Source organism: Pleurodeles waltl, chromosome 10 (genome assembly GCF_031143425.1).
Source record: "Pleurodeles waltl isolate 20211129_DDA chromosome 10, aPleWal1.hap1.20221129, whole genome shotgun sequence".
In the NCBI taxonomy this organism is placed as follows: Eukaryota; Metazoa; Chordata; class Amphibia; order Caudata; family Salamandridae; genus Pleurodeles; species Pleurodeles waltl.
Window position 1 is genome coordinate 181801868 of NC_090449.1, and position 19514 is coordinate 181821381.

At 40.9% G+C, this 19514-nt stretch overlaps 1 protein-coding gene across 4 annotated transcripts in view; it reads left to right on the forward strand.

Moving 5' to 3' along the window:
- LOC138261322 (uncharacterized) overlaps positions 1-19514 on the forward strand; it is an 888401-nt gene that overhangs the window by 498639 nt on the left and 370248 nt on the right. For all 4 annotated transcript variants that reach the window (XR_011199068.1, XM_069210158.1, XM_069210160.1 and 1 more), the window contains 2 exons: positions 720-908; positions 10819-10958. Coding sequence is in view for 3 of the 4 variants with exons in the window: in XM_069210158.1 (XP_069066259.1) it covers positions 720-908; positions 10819-10958 (329 nt within the window). In the remaining variant the exon portion in view is untranslated. The remainder of the gene's footprint in view (positions 1-719; positions 909-10818; positions 10959-19514) is intronic.

Consider the following 19514-nt stretch of genomic DNA (forward strand, 5'->3'; position numbering starts at 1 on the left):
GATGCCCAATACCTGAAAGCTACAAGTGCAGGGAGGTGAGGGTGGCAGACGGCAGTGCTTGGGATAAGAGCTGGTGCAATGATTACCCAACTACCTGGAGTTTGCATCCAAGCCTAGTGTCACTGAACCCCGGGATTTCAACTCCAATGTACAAGTGCGAGCACGTGAAAGCCAGATATGCTACAAAGTCTCAGAGCGTGAGTAGACAGAATTTCAGCTTTCTGGAGGGGAGTGAAAAACCCTTCCACAGCCCAACTACTGGTGCATTACTTTGACTTTTGCTGTGGTGCATTAGGCCACTAGGGCAACACAGTATCAGAGCAAAAGAGTGGTCCGCCAATGCAAAATTTTAAATCAGACCTGCCCCTCAGACCTGTGCTCTGCTGCATGCCAGTCACAAATACGTGTACACAGTTATGTGGATAAATGCCTCACCTGTCAACCAGTAGTGAGGACCACACCTGACCACCAACATGCTGAGGATCTAACTGGGAAGTCATATTGGGGGAGAAAAGGGAGGGTGTTTCTTCTCATGCACCCCCTTGAAGATGCGTCCCTGGGCAAAACACAGATGTGACCATGTTTAACATTTTACAACCCATTGTAACTTTATTGATGATCTGTTCAATAGATCTGGATTTTTTTCAGAAGAAGAAAGTGAACGAGCATCCATTTAACAAGCATTTTCTCAGATTAATAGACTGGGGCTTCCTTTTCAGGCTTCAACCGTGCACTACATTGAGAAGAACGCTTTCAGGAGCTACAGCGAAATAATGTCCCTGTGGAACCCACTTCTTAAGAATGAGATTCATTTGGAGAACAACGACAGAGCCAAGTATCTACGTTTTAAGGTGAAAACGTCGAAGCAGGAGTTTAATTTCACAGCAGACTATGTAAACTCAGAAAAGGTAGGAGCACTAAAGCATGAAGTGTATATGAATATAAAAAACTTATGCTGAAATCGTTATGGACCTCTTTATGAGTGCCCTGTTTTCTCCTCAGAAATTCTGCATTTCTCTGTTTACCAGTACCAGAGGTATTGGTAACTATGGATTTTGTTTCCCATAGAATGGAGGAATTAGTGGGGGAATTGGTAATTCTGCATCAGATTCCCACCGGTAATGCTTACTTTTCCCCAGATGAAACACCACAGATCTATGGTACCTAACAACATCAGCTAGGAATACAGAGGCCCACCAATTTATTGAATTATTCGTTCACCATAATTTAAACTATAGGTCTGTGTGAAATTCGCATAATGTGCTTTCATGGGATTGCGTGAAATTTTGGCAAAATTACGTGAAATTACAAGTAATTGTGCAATATTCAAATCTATCTTTTTCTGCAATTTTTTGTGCAAATGGATACTTGTGTCGTTTTTTGATGTGAGGAGCTAAAAAATGGTGCAAATAAACAAAAGCACCATGAACATTAGCCATTTACGTTCTGTTGTTCCCCTCCATTTGTGGTAAGGTAAACTAAGTGAAGTGGTGCAATGGCGTGATTTGGGGAATTTCTCATAACAAGATGAACTCAAAATTCCCAAAATTCTGTGAAGTGCGTGGCATAATTTAAACTTTCTCCAGGCCTAATAAAAATAATACTAACATTTAAGGGCTTACAAGATAGAGTGGTCTCAAACATTCCCATATTTTCATTGGACAATTAAAACCCCAAAGCCTTTACATAATGTCTTTCATGGCCCTTTTTCATTCAGTAGTTAAATGATGTATGTCTTGTTCTATTAATGTTTGTTGGGGTTTCACTCTGTGTCCTTTTGAAAATTAATGTTTTTACTACATATATATGGTATTTTTAAAGCTGTTCTATTGGTGTTTCTTAAACAAGCGTCCAACTTTTTGTTCTTCAAAAGGAGAATAATTGTTTAGGGCAGATGACTAACAATAAGACCATTCGCTAAAATGTATTACATTGTTTTACAAAGGATAAAAAGCAGCGAGTTGTGAAGCATTACAATATCATCTATAGAAAATGAAGAAAAAGATAATAAAGCCATGAAAACAAAGATTGCCAGTTGACCAGTATTGATTGCCACCAAACAGGTGATTCCTAGTAGTGGAGAAAGTGGCCTCAGATGTATTTACTTGTCTCAGTTTTGATTGTGAACATATTGAAGAGTGCTTCAGTCGGAGACCTGTTGGAGTGTCCACTTATTGGTGGAAATTCATTGTCAGACCCTCTTCGGACTGTATGCCCACAACTTACGATATCACAACACCTAATTATTGTCCTTGTTATTGTCCTTGCTCACATGCTGTAGTATCACATTACTCAGCAGCAAACTCATCTCTTTATTTTATGTAAAAACAAACCAGATTGTAGGTTCTGTTCCTAGCTTGCTAATTGAAAATAACTGATGTGCACACTACTTGTTAGGCAGTGTTGAAAAATTAATATAAAGGAAACAGTTCTTTCGAGAGGTGTAATGGGCTGAACTCACAAAACAGTGAAACCTAATGGTTCCTATTGTATATTCCTGACATTAAAGGTGTTGTTGAAAAACACAGCTAAACCACTGCCATCTATGACTTCCCTGGTGTAAAACATATATAACTATTGTGTGACTATAAACATAGAAACATTCCATACAGAAAGTTTTGCGAACTTTTGTCCTTATTAGGACTGGTCTACAATAAAGTATGTATTAAAAATGCTAGATTTACTGGAGATGCAAATAAATTAGACTTTTCTAAAATATGACATCTGTGCCATGGTATATCTGCAACATTGTCTGTATGTATCCCATTTCTGCATGTCTGTTTGCACTACAAACTGGAATGATATTTTGTGCTAAATTACAATTTATTACGATTTCAATTCAGTTTAATATTATTTATGATCTGGAACTCAAAAGATGTCCACCTTATACGAGATGATGTAACAAAATACATTAATTACATCAATATATATTTTAAAAACATAAACATTATAAAAACCTTTGTACAAATTACCTCATCTTTTGGAAAGTAGAGAAACTGTTGTGCGGCTACTTACTGTCCTAATACTGTTCTTGAAAAACTTTGGCCTTAGGATGTAGTGAGACAGAAGGGTCACCGCTGGGCAGACAAATGACAGGATTAAAATCCTGAATACCATATAGCACAAACTGCACACTTTCTGTTTGTCTCTGGAGTTAGACCAGTTCACTGTTAACACATTTAAAAAAAGCAAATTCATACATAGTAACGTCCAAAAATGACGAACATGCTCGAGACTCCAAAATAGGTACTGCTGGGCGACCTGTGATTGACAGGAAGAGGTCACCACCTCCTACTTTTTCTATGATCTGAAATATTTGCAATATTTTACATCCAACCTTTGACTAATGAGACTGAAGGATTCTTTTAGGAAGCTTTTGAGTTGAATATGCGAAAGAGGCCAGTGTCACTTGATTTAAATCAAATTGGTTTAACGCATGGTCGAGTTCCCTGCAGAATGCATATTTTCCTAGTTCTGAGCCAAAAATACCTGAACACAGAAAACCCCTCAATGAATCCTCTTTACTCTTCTTAAGCTGAAAACCGCACTAGTCAGTCCTTGCACATAATGGCTTGTTAACCCAAATTCCAGTCTCCAGGCAGAAACCGGTACAGGCAAATTAAAATTGTACAATTTAAGTAGAATTTCCCCATCCCATTTTCTCAAAAAAAAATCCCACTTCAACAAATTAATTGATTCAATGGTATATAATAATGTCGAGGAACTTTTGCTTTATAAACTGACAGCAAGTGAAGGAAATGTCTCCCAGTGTTATAAAAGGGTCCGAGCCCACTGGCATGTGATGAAGCCTTGGAGGAACAGCAGTCGAGATGAACCTTTTCACACATACTGTCAGAATTTTTCCCAAGTCGGCATATGATTTTACTTCCTCCAGATCCTCAGAACCTAAACCTCAGACATAACTGTTAGATACTAGAATGTGATGACATGTTGTTGCTTAGCAATGTGGGGAGAAACTGGAATGTTAAAGCTGCTTGTTGGCAGTTGGGACTAAGATCTTGCCAGGGTTGGTTGTATCTTTGGAACTGAAATAAACTAAGGTGATGTTACCCAGAAAACGACATCGGTGTATCTTTTCAGTGGCGACGAGGATGGGATACCTTAATGTATACAGCGTACCAACCCTGGCAATATAAAGATCAGCGTGGAACATTGTTGTCATCTAACACGGCAGCGCAGAGGTGTCGAAGAGGTCTGTGACACGTTTTTGGAAGTGTGTAGGATTGAGCGCTGACTGGATTGACACATGTTATCGTGTGTACATTTGGAAATTGGGCGCAGCAGCGCTGAAGAGCTGATGAGGTCTTTAGCACATTTTTGGGAGGCGTGGGAGCATCGATGTGCTGAAAAGGAGTGCGGGTATATTTTATTTTACATAACCGAGTCATACCCAGTCTTTGCAAGGGTTAAGCACGTTGGGTAAATATATTGTTTATTTACCTTCAGTTCGGCAGCCGTTGAGTGACGCGGATAAGCTGGGAGTGAGCGCGTGATCAAGTCTTGTTTATAACGTGCGCTGACGTAAGCGCGTGGATATCGGGCGTTTCCTTGGCAGCGTTTCCTTGGCAACGTGTAAACTTGATCGGGAGCGCATAGTGCAGCGGATCGGATCCGTGTGTCAACGCGCATGTAAAAAGTGAAACGCCTGGTTAAAACCTTTGTGAACTTGTGAGTGACTTTGGGACAGTATATAAATCTTATTTTGGAAAATTAATTTCTATATTTCACCTTGGGAAATCTTCTCTTAGAAAAAAAGAAAGAACATTTTTTTTGTTGTTTGCATAAAACATTTGAAAAATTGTACAGCTGGGATAATAACAAGGGAAGGTAAAACGAGAAGATTGTAAGTCAACTGTGAGAGAACAAGGAAACATGCAATCAATAGTACCACCTCCGGTATTTTTAAGTATGCCAGGTGAACCATGCATGGCTTGGGAGGATTGGCGTGAAGCATTCGAGACATATCTGGAAGCTTTGGGAGGGGCTATATTTACGGATAAAAGGAAGTTAGCTTTGCTCAAACATAATTTAGGTGTGGAAGGAAGGAAAGTATTGAAAGCATTACCTAGTAATGAAGAGACAGTAACTAATAGGGATGTTTCAGACGAGGAAGATGAGAATAACGATGTGTACGCAAGTACTGTGACAGCTCTTGAAGATCACTATTGTAGGAAATTTAGTATTGTTGTAGAACGGCATCAATTCTTTACAAGAATCCAATTTCCAAACGAGTCACTGGATCAGTATGTGTGTGCATTACGGGCATTAGCCAATACATGTAAATTTAAAGATTTACATGAAGAAATAATACGTGATCAATTAATATGCCATACCAAGGACAAAAAAATTCAAGAAATTTTTTTATCTCTTAAGGATCCATCGTTAGATGAAGCATTGTCAGCAGCAAGGCGCATAGAAGCGACATCTAAATATATCAAAGAATTAGGAAAAAATGGCGTAAATGAAAACAGTATGAATGTTCAAGAGGTGGATAAAATTAAGAGTGGAAGCGATAAATTGAAGGATGGAAAAAAATGTTACAGGTGTGGCAGTGGAAAACATTTAGCTTTCTCGATGAATTGTCCAGCTAAGAACAGCAAATGTTTCAAATGTAATAGGATAGGGCATTTTTCTAAAGTATGTACCCAGAAGAAAGTATGTAACAAGAAGAATGTTAATTTTTTATGTGATGAAAATTCTTCAGAGGTTGGTGAGTGTGGTGAACAAGTTGAGGTACTAATGATTCAAGATGTAGTACCTGAAGACACATCTAGATTTAGTGATGTGTGGATGATTGGTAACGATGAGTATAAACCTCCAAAATGTGTAGTGGGACTGAATAGAATACCAGTGGAAATGTGGGCGGATTCATGTTCCCCACATACCTTGGTGAATAAAGAAACGTGGATAAGAATGGGTGAGATGGAATTATCCAAATCCAATGTAAGTCTGATAGGTTATGGAGGAAACAGAATACCAATATTAGGTTATTTCAAAGCAGAAATTCAGTTCAAGGAAAAGAAGATCTCTAGTGACATTTATGTGGTTGAAAGTGGAAGATGTTTGTTGGGCTGGAGTGAACAGAGAGCTTTAGGGATTATACTGAATCCTAACACAGAAGAACAAGTGTTACTGGTGGAGGGTGAAGTTAAGGACCAAGTTAGATGGAAGTCAGAATTTCCCAGGTTATTCAGTGAGAAATTGGGGTGTTTGAAAAGATTCCAACATAAAATCATATTGAAGGAAGGGGCTGTGCCTAAGGTGCACAAAGTGAGAAGTGTTCCGGTAGTGCTGAAGGAAGCTCTGAAAAGTGAGCTGAAGAGACTGCTGGAAATGGGGGTGATAGAGGAGGTAGAATCCTCGGAATGGCTGAGTCCGGTGGTTTTGGCGCGCAAACCTAATGGTAAGATCCGTATGTGTGTGGATTTGAGAGACCTAAATGAAAATATCTGGATAGATAGACACCCAATACCTAACATAAACGAGCTGTTGTCAAGTATTCTGGGTGGTGAGGTTTTTACCACTATTGATTTGTCCAATGCGTACCATCAAATCATGCTACATCCTGATTCGAAACATCTAACGTCCTTTATAACTCCGGAAGGGGCATTTAGGTATTTACGCATGCCTTTTGGTTTGGCATCTGCTTCAGCGGTATTCCAAAGGGTAATGCAAGGTTTGTTGGGTGGAATTAAAAATGTAAAATTCTTCCAAGATGATGTGTTGGTATGGGCAGGTAATGTAGAGGAACATGATATGTTAGTAAGGAAGGTATGTTCTATATTGGAAGAGGCTGGACTAACTGTGGAAATTAAGAAGTGCAAATTTGAATGTAAGTCTGTTGAATATTTGGGTCACACAGTATCAGGAGGAGGTATAAAGCCAAAAATGAACTTAATGGAAGCAATTGAAAAAGCACCAATTCCGTCAAATAAGGATCAATTAAGATCATTTTTGGGTCTAGCAGAATATTACGCTAAATTTGTGAGAAATTTTGCTGATGTGGCCCAACCATTGCTTTCTATAATGAAAAAAAATCAGAAATTTGAATGGTCGGAGGAATGCCACCAAGCGTTTTCTATTTTAAAACGTTGTATTATTAATGCGGTTGAACTAAAACCTTTTGTTGCAGAAGATCATACCATTGTGTCTACGGATGCTAGTATGTATGGACTGGGTGCAGTATTAATGCAGTCACACGAGGGAAAAGAGCGTGTGATAGCGTTCGCTTCTAGAACGTTGAAGGGAGCTGAAATAACATACTCCGCCATTGAGAAAGAGGCCCTTGCTTGTTGGTGGGGTGTCAAGTATTTTAAAAACTACGTATGGGGAAGGAAATTTGAACTACGAACGGATCATAAACCACTAATTGATGTTTTCAGAACAAAGAGTGCTAATCGTGCATCTTCCAGAATAGCAAGATGGATGTACAGTCTTCAGGAATACGATTTTGTTATTAAATATGTACCAGGGGTAAAGAATGTGAATGCGGATTGCTTATCCAGGTTGCCTATTGAGTGTCATGTCGAGAAGGAAGAAGAAGAGTGGATGGTCGCAAGTGTCCAAGATGTAGGGACCTATGCAATCAGTGAGGAACTTTGGCGCGAGACAGTGAATGGAGATAAGGAGTTACAATTGCTGAAGGAATATTTGGGTATGCATTGGTCCGAATTAGGAGATCGTGCTAATCAGGTGATACATTTTAAGAGTGTATGGTCAGAATTGTCAAATCAGGATGGGTTGTTGAGACGGGGTGACAGGCTAATTGTTCCATGTAAACTGAGGGGGAGGTTGTTGGAAGTTTTACATGAAGGTCACGGTGGTATGTCGGGAATGAAAAGGAAAGCAAGGGATGACTTTTGGTGGCCGGGAATGGACCGTGATGTAGAGAGGTTTGTAAGGAACTGTGTAGAGTGTGCCTGTAGCGATAAATCCCATGTGGGTGTGAAGACACCAGTTATTCCATTTCCATTTCCAGACAAACCTTGGCAGAAGGTAGGAATGGACATATGTGGTCCTTTTTTACTGAATACTAACGACAGGGTTTTTATTGTGGTAATGATTGATTATCATTCCAAGTGGCCTGAGGTGAGTGTTGTAAGGGATGTTAGGTCAAGTGCAGTGATAGAATTTTGCGAAGAGGTGTGGAGGAGAGAAGGTTATCCAGAAGCGGTGGTGACGGATAATGGTCCACAATTTACATCTGATGAGTTTGGTGAGTATATGAAAAGATGTGGAATAAGACACATTAGAACTGCTGTAGCCCATCCTAGGGAAAATGGTCTAGTGGAGAGGTTCAATAGAGTGATAAGTGAAAATATACAATTGTCAGTGCAAAATGGTCTGAACTGGAAAAAGGAAATAAAGAATCTGTTGTGGAATTATCGAACTACGCCACATTCTCTCACGTTGAAGACCCCATTTGTATTGTTAAAAGGTAGAAAGCCTTGCACCAGGGCTGTACCTGGTTGGATGGGCAAAGCGGGAAGGGAAAAGGTGAACGAGGAGGATGTGTTGAAGCGAGTGAGGGAGAGGCAAGTAGTGTATGATGGAAGGAACAAGGAGGGTTGGAGGATGGGAAAAGTGGAAATTGGTGATTGGGTGAGGACTAGAGTATGGAATAAAAGAAAAGGTGTGTCTAAATGGTCTATCCCCAAACTAGTGGTAAAAGTAAACAAACATAGTGTGGAGTTGGAGGATGGTAAGAGGTGGAATGTGAGCAAAACAACGAAGTGTAATGAAGCAGAGTTGCGGAAGTGGAAGGAGTTGAGGGATGATAGCAAGGGGAGAGAGATGGGTATGAGCAGTGAGGTGTGCAAGGGAAGGAGAATGGTGAATAGACCCTTGTATTTGAAGGATTATGTAACATAAGGTGGTCCTCTGAATAGTAGAGAAATTAGTTGTAAGAATGTATTTAGCATATGTAGTTATTTAGTATAGAGTTTGGTTATTTATGTATTTATATAGGTAGGTTAATTTTTAATCATTTTCTTTTGTGGGGTAAAAGGGGAGATGTGTTAGATACTAGAATGTGATGACATGTTGTTGCTTAGCAATGTGGGGAGAAACTGGAATGTTAAAGCTGCTTGTTGGCAGTTGGGACTAAGATCTTGCCAGGGTTGGTTGTATCTTTGGAACTGAAATAAACTAAGGTGATGTTACCCAGAAAACGACATTGGTGTATCTTTTCAATAACTACAGATCTTCCTGACATTTCTACTTTTGAAGATCAATACCTCACTTTTTGATATATTAATCTTCAAACAACGAAGGGTAACATACTGCTGTAAAGAGGCCAACCTGTTATTTAAACCTTTGGGAGTTGGATTTAGGACTACAGTATCATCCGAATACATCAAGCATGGAATCGGACAGCCACCAATACTAGGGACATCCCGCCTTGCTGTTTGTTAAGCTGTCAGGGAGGTCTGAAACATGAAGTGAGAAAAGTACTGGAGCCATCAAGCAAACCTGTTTCCAACCATTTATGGTTGAGATTATGGAGGAAAAAACCACAGGCCCCTTAACGCCTACCCTGACCCAGGCGTTAAATAGTGGCGCAAATGCAGGGTTTTTTGACCCGTCAACTCCCGGGCGTGATTTTTGCACGGGAGTATAAATACGACGCATTTGCGTCGCCGTCATATATTTAGACGGGAACGCCTTCCTTGCATCTCATTAACGCAAGGAAGGCGTTCACGCAAAAAAATGACGCTATTTGCCCATACTTTGGCGCTAGACGCGTCTAACGCCAAAGTATAAATATGGCGTTAGTTTTGCGCCGAATTTGCGTCGAAAAAAACGACGCTAATTCGGCGCAAACGGAGTATAAATACGGGCCCCAATCTCCACACAATAACACCTGGCATCAAGTGGAAGAATGAAGTGCGATAACGAATGAAAAGAGTTTTTTTCATGCATACCTAGCTTCATCAAAGTTTTCCCTAATGTTGGGCGGCTTACCCTATCTAATTCTGTAGAGAAGTCTTTGAATGACACACATACATTAAGCCCACAAATGGAGACATACTTTTCTGCTATAAGCTTCAAACATTATCAAGCGTACAGTGTTTCTTCCTTGTTCTTTTACAATGGTGTCAGTAATACATTTGTATAACACATCTAAGAATGTCCAGTTGTGTGATAGCCCCTTTTCAAGACCTAGTGCTATGATACAATGGCCTAGATTTTCTAATGCTTTGTGCCAGGTTTGTATTACTTTTGAAATACAAATCTGAAACAAAGTGTTATGATGGGATTTACTATCCAACATAAAGCAGATTTACATTGGATGGTTTCCCAAAGTAGTCGAACTTTGTGGCAAATCCGTATGCACAAACATTCATAAACATGGATTTGCAATAAAATCTTGCAATTCCTCGAGGTAGGTTTAAGAAAGAGAAATATTACCATTTTTCCTTATTTTCCTAATTTGCATGCATTACATTGCACACGTTTAAAGCGGAAAAGTGTTGCAGGATTGTTTTTGTACTTGAAGTGCAATATGGCATAATGGTGTGGGCCTCGGCGTATCGCAGCCTAAAGCGCACAAGCGCAGAGAAAGAGGAAAACAGCACTCTAACTTAGTAGATATTGTGCTGCTCTGCTCCCTCCCTTCCATACAATGCAGCACAGCAACTTTAGTTGCTGCACTGTGTTGCATGAATGTTTCGTAAATCTGGGCCTCTGGTTCCAGGGTGACAGCAGAACATCTCATCTCCACTTTTTTTACATCAAAGTTTGATGACGATGAAATACAGTTTTTTCCAATTGTTTTATTTTTTATTTTCATTTCAGCCCAAAAAAGCAAATATGTTGGCAAAGGCTCTCTGGACTGATCACAAGAGTCTGCCAATAGTGTTACAACTTGATGGCGAGATCGAAGAACTGAAAAGGGAAAAGATGCTCTACCAGAAGCGCGGAACCCTCCATTTCAGGTCTTGTTTTTACCTTTTCATTCTGCTTTAATGAACTGCCTTGGTATAATGTTTATACTGTAAGTAGTCTATGTTGTTTAATTAAACTATTTGAAGAGTATTTATAAACTCATATAATCATAACAAGAGCTGGGAGCTATTTTTGGAGTACAGCTATATATTGCACTGAGTAAGTGGATGTAGCAGTCAAGCCATAATATCTCCTTTCAACTATGGCGACGGTCCTGGTTTAATGATAATCATTTATAAAATAGGGTTAATGGCCTGATTTAAAGTTGGGCAGTCAGGGTACCCTGCCACAAATGTGGCACAGTACCCTATCTGCCTGCCCTATCTGAGTTGGGTGGCCCATCATCTTTCCAACGGTGATGCCCATGCTGGCTTCTCTGTCAAAAATCTGACTCCGCTGGCCCAATAGAGTAGGGACTGTCAAAGTTAGTACATCACATCAACCGCCCTATATAGATGATTTTTTTTCTCTCTGTCGCTGCTAGGAAAAACCTGGAGGAAAAACCGGATGAAAACTCCCAGGGTGTGGGAGTAATTTGTTGCACAGCTACCAGAAACTCAGCAGCCAAGCACTAAACTTGCAGTGCCATCAGAGGAACCACTGAGCCAGCAGTGGTCTCTATATATGATGGGTGGGTTCCGACCTGTGTAGAGCACTCAATGTACTCATGGATGGCGGGCCGCCAAACAAACTTAAAATCAGGCCCCATGTTTGACTGTTTAATTCCTGAACATATTAGACAGGAAGCTATAGGGCTTACAAGCAACCCCAAAGAAAAACTCATGAAGTGCTCCAAGACTCAATTCTATGTCAGGACCGGAGGCTCCGATTATGCTTTCTCTTTCTTTACTGACTTAAACAGCAGCCAATCAAATACAAGTAACAGAAAAAACTACACATCCCAAGATGCCTAACATCCCATCACATGGTCCAATCACTAGTCATGTCCTCTGCCATAAGTCCTTTGACCTTTGATGTCACTTCCTCTTTCTTTGCTGCTTCACAGCAGATAAGTACACGTTTTGATTCTCTGTAATGCTTTGGGTGTTTACTTAGTTGTAATTACTGTAAATGTTGTTTATTTAAGCGTCCCGATTCAGCATGCTTTTATTGTGTGTATTTAAGCACCTGTGCGCTTTGTATCTTGGCCTTTTGCCAAGCTTTGAGGCCCGTTTTTGATGTGGCGCGGGAGCAGAGCTGCACTTCCCCGCAGTCTCCTTTCTATTTTTAACTTACATGCGCCGATCCCTTTCCATTTTAGAATCGATCGGCTCATGAGATTGCAGCACGTGCGTCTGGGTGCCCCCCAGACATTTCAATTGCTCCCTGACGCCCAGCAGCAAACAATACTGACTGGGTTGTAAAATTAAAAAATAGGCTATTGCCGAGAGTGCCTTTCAGGCAGCTCCCTCCACACTTTAAAAAAGGGCTCTTCATCTCTTGCCTGAATTGGGGTTTTTGCACTCCCCCATTGATTCCAACATTACCTAAACGATATACATTAATCTTTTAAAGGTTTTTGTACCTTAATACTCTGGTCATGGCTCAGTGGGATGACCAAGAAACAGAATATTATACAGAGGAGTTGGGCAATCAACTCGAGGTGGATCTAGTGGAAGCCCTTGATACCAGGGTCCAGCAATCTGTAAATGATGCCCTGGTGAGAGCTTTGGGTCCCTTTTCAGGGCAGCTATTTGACTACGCTCGATCACAGGGTTGGATGCAAGGGCAACAACTGCAACCCGAATCTAAAAAAGTAAAGGACAAGACAACATTTTTTTAATCTAGAGCCTAGGTTAGTGGTATTCATGCAGACGCATTCGAAAAACTGCGTAAGAAACGTAGTGGGGAACATAATTATAGCTCTAAGAAGGAAGCCTCCTTCTCTCCCTCTTCCTCTGATAAAGATTCCTCCTCTGACGATTGGGATGACTCCGACCCTCCTATGCCTAGTAAAAAGGCTAAAAAAGCGCCCCCTCCCTGCCAGGTTTTGGACTTCGACACCACAGAAATCATACACCCCAGAGCTTCCAATTGGGTTCCTCCACCCGAAGTGGCTCAATTTGTCCAAGCTAATTTAAGAAAAAGCTTGGATAAGGAAGTCAGGTCACGATTAAAAGCAGAATGCCCCAGACCTGACCTAGAAGGCAAGGTTTCTGATACCCCAGAAATAGACCCCACCATGGTCACCTTTATGAGGAAATTTGGGAAGGACCCCAAAAAAGGTTTGGATCGATCCTGGCGTAATTGCCAAGACAAACTGTTGGATCTTTCAGGACCTTTGACCAAGATCCTTGAGATGGCGTATGTGGCTAAGGAATCAGGATCTCCTGTGGACACAGATGTCCTTATCGGTTGGGCACAAAGATCCATTTGCCTACTAGGAAACTCTAATTGTGCTATTTCTGCAGAACGCAGAAAATCTGTTCTAATGCGCATTGATCCTAGGTTGTCAGATCTTGCAACCTCGGAAGCGGGCCCTTCGGCTGAAAGACTTCTTTTTGGATCATCCTTTATCAAAGACTTGGCTAAGTTCTGCCCCACCTTTTCTTCGCTTGACAAGGCCCAAATGTCTCTCAAGAAGGTTTTTAAACAAGGCCTTTTTGTCAGGGCCGGTCGTTACGGAGGACGTATGCCCGGCCGAGGAACATACAATAGTCCCCAAAACTACTACCCGAGAGGCAGAGGTGGTTGGTACGGGGAACAAGACCCCACCTTCTATCCCACACGCCCCAGAGGAGGACGTCCTCATTTCCGCAGGGGCCATCGCAGAGGGCAGGAAGGAGCCATACAGGACTCAAGTTTCACAGGTGAGCATTATTCATTTCTCTCAGGTCAATCTTGGGGGCAGAGTAGCATTATGCTTGGCAAATTGGAAACGGATCTCCGGAGATCCATGGATTCTCCAAACGGTCGAGGGATTTCGACTGGAGTTTATCAGTACTCCCAAACAGCTCTCCCCTCCGTTACAGATGTGTTTTTCCCTAGCAAATCAAAATTTTATAGACAAAGAAGTGCAGGCTCTATTAGACCACGGAGCCGTCCAGTTTGCCTCATCTCATCCTTACGGTTTCCTCAGTTCTATTTTCGTAGTAGACAAGAAAGGAGGAGGTCACCGTTTAGTCTTGAACCTAAAGGATTTCAATCATTGGATCCTATACAGGCACTTCAAGATGGAGGGCATCCACATGTTAAGAGATATCCTCTTGGAAGGGGATTGGATGGTTCGACTGGATCTAAAGGATGCCTACCTGTCGATTCCAATTTTTCCTCCTCACAGGAGATTTCTGCAATTCCAGTGGAAGGGGCAGTGTTTGGAGTTTCTTGCCCTTCCATTCGGTCTGTCGTCAGCCCCTTGGTGCTTCACGAAGCTCCTGAGACCTGTGATGGAATGGCTCAGAGCCAGGGGAGTCAGATTGATTATATATCTGGACGACATCCTGCTGATGGCCCAATCCGGTCAAGTCCTACTATCTCATTTGGATTGGACCATCAGCCTTCTGCAAGATTTAGGTTTCCTTATCAATGTGCAGAAGTCATTGTTGAAACCCTCTCAGGTGATAGAGTTCCTGGGGTTTCAGATAAATTCTATTCTATGCCAATTCCTTCGTCCCTCTCAAAAGATCCGCAACATCAAGAGGGAATTGAGATCGGTTCTATCCAGTCAGACCGTCTCATTGAGGAATATAGCCAGAGTAGTGGGCTTACTAGCTTCGTCTATTCATGCGATCTTCCTTGCACCCCTACATTATTGGGCACTACAGAGACTCAAGATCAGACATCTACAACAGGGTCTGAGTTACTCGGAACAAATCCCATTGACCTCCGAAGTAAGATCAGAGATTCAGTGGTGGCTCCATCATATGGAAGCTTGGAATGGCAGTGCGATTTTCGGGTCTCACCCAGAAGGGGTGATAGAATCCGATGCCAGCAGATGGAGTTGGGGAGCACGTTGCAACTCCCTAGTGACGGGGGCAGATGGTCAGAATGGGAGCAAACCCTTCATATCAATTACCTGGAACTTCTGGTGGGATCCCTTGCCATAAAGAGCCACTCCCCGCAGAAAACAGATTGTTGCATACTCTTACGGATGGACAATGTCTCAGCAGTGAGGTATGTCAACAAATTAGGAGGCACGAAGTACCGAATTCTGGCAGAGATTGCCAAGGATTTCTGGCACTATTGCCTAACTCAACGCCTAGTGGTCATAGCGGAATACCTTCCTGGGGACCAGAACATCATAGCAGACTGGAACTCCAGATACCTGTCGGATTCAAGCGACTGGAAATTGGATCCTCTGATTTTTTCTCAGATAGTCAGGGAATGGGGACAATTGTGAAGTGGATCTGTTTGCCTCACGACTCAATTGCCAAATTCCAAAAATTTACAGTTGGCATCCAGACCCTTGTGCGTCAAAGACAGATGCCTTTCTTCAGGATTGGTCACAGTTTCGGGGTTATGCCTTTCCTCCATTCCTGATGATTGCCAGGGTTTTGTCTCAGGTGCGGAGACAGAAGACAGAGATTGTTTTGGTGATGCCCTTTTGGAGAGCACAGCCTTGGTTCCCCATAGTTCTTCATTTAGCTTGTGCCTCTCCTCTTCTAATTCCACCTCGTCGGAATCTTCTATTGAGTCCGGAGGGCCTTCAACATCCACTGGTCTCGTCAGGGAAGTTGACTCTGTTAGCCTGGTTAATTTCAGGTCAAGTTGAAGTACCCCAGAAGTTTCGAAACAAGCTGCGGAATACATTAAGCAGGCCTGGGCCATAAAAGATATGACTCAGCTTGGCGCAGATGGTCTAGTTGGTGTGATGGAAGAGGTGCCAATCCAGTGGAGGCACATATTGGTATGATTGTTAATTTTTTAGCAGAGCTAGCGAGTTCTGGGTTGGCTTATCAGACGATCAATAACTTTAGATCAGCTATTTCAGCAGGAAATTCTCATCTAGAAGGTAAACCCATTGGAGAACATCCACTAATTTGCAAACTTTTGAGGGGTATACGTCTTTCTAAACCACCTCAAGCTAAATATTCTGTATTATGGGATGTTAACGTTATTTTTAAATTTTTGGATTCTTGGCCTACCAACAGGTATTTATCTCGCAAGCAGCTTTCAGCTAAGCTGACCATGCTTTTATGTCTTATCTCTTGCAAAAGGGTTTCAGACGTCAGAGCATTGGATTTAGCTGGTAGAACTTTTTCTCCAGATGGAGTCACTTTTTCAGTGACAAGAAGGACTAAAACAAATTACAGGTCAGTATCTTATCCAATTTATACTGAAAATTCGAAATTATGTGTAGTCCAATGTTTAAAGGATTATGAAGTTGTCACAGAAGAATTTCGACAGGATGTTAAAGGTCAATTGTTAATTTCTTTGCAAAAACCTTTTAAACTGGTTACCTCAGCCACATTGGCCAGATGGATGAGATGGTAGATGAAGGAAGCAGGCATTGATACCTCTCTATTTGGGGCTCATTCTGCTAGAGGGGCTATGGCTTCTAAATCTTTTGCCCTGGGTTCCCGGTTAGAAGACATTATGAAGGCAGCAGATTGGTCTTCAGAAAATACTTTTCGGAACTTTTATCACAAACCAGTATTGGACGTAGCTACTGTAGTAATGGAACAGCTTTAAACTAGCATAATCGGAGCCTCCGGTCCTGACATAGAATAAAAAAAATTCTAGCTAACGCGTCAAGAATTTTCAATTCTATTAAGGACACGGAGGCGAGGATTATCCCTCCCTTAAGCACAATGACATATTGAATATCAATTATTGTGGATATTTATGATCTATTGTTATTTCTCCCTCCCATTTTATTGTCAATTATAGAAACATCAGTTTATTGAGACATTTTCCGTTTTGTTGGGATATTACCTGCCTGTTTGTTGTTACAGGTTCTGATCAGAAGAATTCCTGAAATTCTTATCTTCATGGAAAAGTTTGTGTGTAACGTTTTGCCTGGGTTGATTCCCCGGTGTTGAGCTCTCCAGGAGACGGTTATCCAGTAGGAGAGGATGTTCATGACTCCGGATTTCGAGATGGCATAAGAAGTTTTGTTTTCATGTTGATCTTATCTGTTCTGACCAAAGAAAGAGGAAGTGACATCAAAGGTCAAAGGACTTATGGCAGAGGACATGAATAGTGATTGGACCATGTGATGGGATGTTAGGGATCTTGGGATGTGTAGTTTTTTCTGTTACTTGTACTTGATTGGCTGCTGTTTAAGTCAGTAAAGAAAGAGAAAGCATAATCCTCGCCTCCGTGTCCTTAATAGAATTGAAAATTCTTGACGCGTTAGCTAGACATTTTTTTAGTCTGGTGCAGTACTGACAAAGATCAATCTACACAGTAGCAAATCATGAAAGTAACTATAAAAAAAGTTATGCATGAAAGCAGCAGATGGACAGAATTCCACCTGATATTTTGTTTACAACATCCGTCTCTGGGTACCTTCATGTTATAAAGATTGCAATATAATTTGACTGCAGCTTGTATCCAAAGAAAATGTTAGAACATACAGAGCACCAATTGATTAGAAAAACAGCATAGGAATATCAGCAGTGTCTCTGGTATTTGTAGCAAGCATTATGATAAACGAGACACTTTTTCAGATTTAGTTTTATGAATGCTGCTTATGCCGATTTGCAAAGAGCTTTGTTGCAATAAGAATGAGGGAAGCGCATGTGCTATGCGGAATTGTTCCGGTTGGAATTAGTTGATTGAGAAAGTTATGCATGGATCGTGCTTTAGAAATGGAGTTTAGCTGTTCTGGCTTGAATCCGATTTCCTTTAAATCACCGGAATCACACAGGGCTGATTTGGAGGAGCGATGTTCAGTTAATCTCTAATCTTTCACACCCCGTGTGAGGCTTTATGACTGCAGTAAAAAGTAAACTCTGGCTATGCAAACGTATTATTTGTTTCTTAACCCCATAGGTACAAAGGTACTTCCATCCTCTCTGCTAACATCTGATTTTTAAATATTGGTAAGACAGTTTCGGCTTATGTCTCCATAATGTGTTTTCAAAAATAAGATCCAGGCCAAATTTGGGTTCTTTTTTCCATATGTTGGAAATTGTAACAATAGCTATTGTGCGTGATTTTCTCCAGAGGTGTCTGAATAAAATCTCCAAAGTGTGGAAAAATTTAGTTTCTTTTCAACCATTAGAAACAAAATTGTTGTGCAGGAAAGTGTTTGTTTTCCTCATGAAAATGGCATTAACATAGGGCTTGTTCTGTTAAAACATTTTTATGAAGATAAATGTGATGAAGCCCTTTCGCAAAGCAAAAAAGCACAAATGTATATATAGTGCTTGTATTTATTCTAATACCCAAAGGAAATAACCGAGCCTTGGCTTACAATGAATTCTCATTTTATACCGACCATTCATCACTTGACAATGAAAAATAAAATGAAAATAAATTTGGTATCAAAGAATTGATATTTGAAGATTGCAGATAGGTGTTATTCGGACCACCCAGAATTTTGAAATTACCACAATGCCCTGCGATTGTGACATTTTTGCAAAACGTTTTTGTGGATAATCACAATTGAGAACTTTTGAAAAAAACTAATGTTAACTGCAAGTCACCTACCATTTTATCAATTATCTTTCAGCCGTTAGAGACTCAAAGAACTCCAGGGAGATACAGCTTGAAAGGATCCTACTAGTATTTTATTATCGAGTCCACTGCAAAGGCACACTAATACTACAAAAACACAATTTTATATACTCTCTGCACATGAAAAAAACAATATTTGTAGCCACAACAGATAGAGTACCAACTCTCCTCCTGAGGTAAAGTGTACCCCCTGAGTGTGGGTGGACCTGTTGTACAGGTCAGGAACTGACCAGAACTGGAGTCATGTCAGGCATCATTTTGAATACCGGATATGGCCTCAACTTGGCATGAGAGATGAATGCAATATCTGGACAGGCACCCAGTTAGTGGCACTTGTTCTACAATGTGGCAATTTTGTTTAAAAACCTTCTTCACAGCCTAATTGAACTTTTGTTCTAAAGGGCCAAGCAATGATAGCAAGTCAAATTAAAAGAGTTTGTATATACAAACATCTGAAAAGATTACATTCGCTAGGCTCAAACTGGAAAATCCCCACGTGCTTCTTCCAGCCAGAGCGGAGTACAAATTATTTTTTAGGGTCCAGCTTCAAATGTACTCACCCAGTACATGTGATCCACCACAGCCCATCCCCCTTTGATACGTCAATATAAAATATCCTTAGTTAAATGTTTTATTGAGTGTTTAGCTTTGCTGCTGCCGACGAGATTTAGCGGTTTGAGATGATGCAGTATCCATCCTGTGCCACATTATTAGAGCATTCACACACACCAACCCAGGATTACCCGTGTGGGATGAGACATAGGTTTTGAGTAAGTTTCTGATCTTTTCCAAACCAACAAAGAAGTCTGTTAGTACTTCTTGAAACCTGTGATTGTGAGACATCCCCAAGAGTACTAACGTGCATATATATATATGTGTATGAAATGTAGCTAATAAACATTCCAGCATTTTCACTTGTAAAC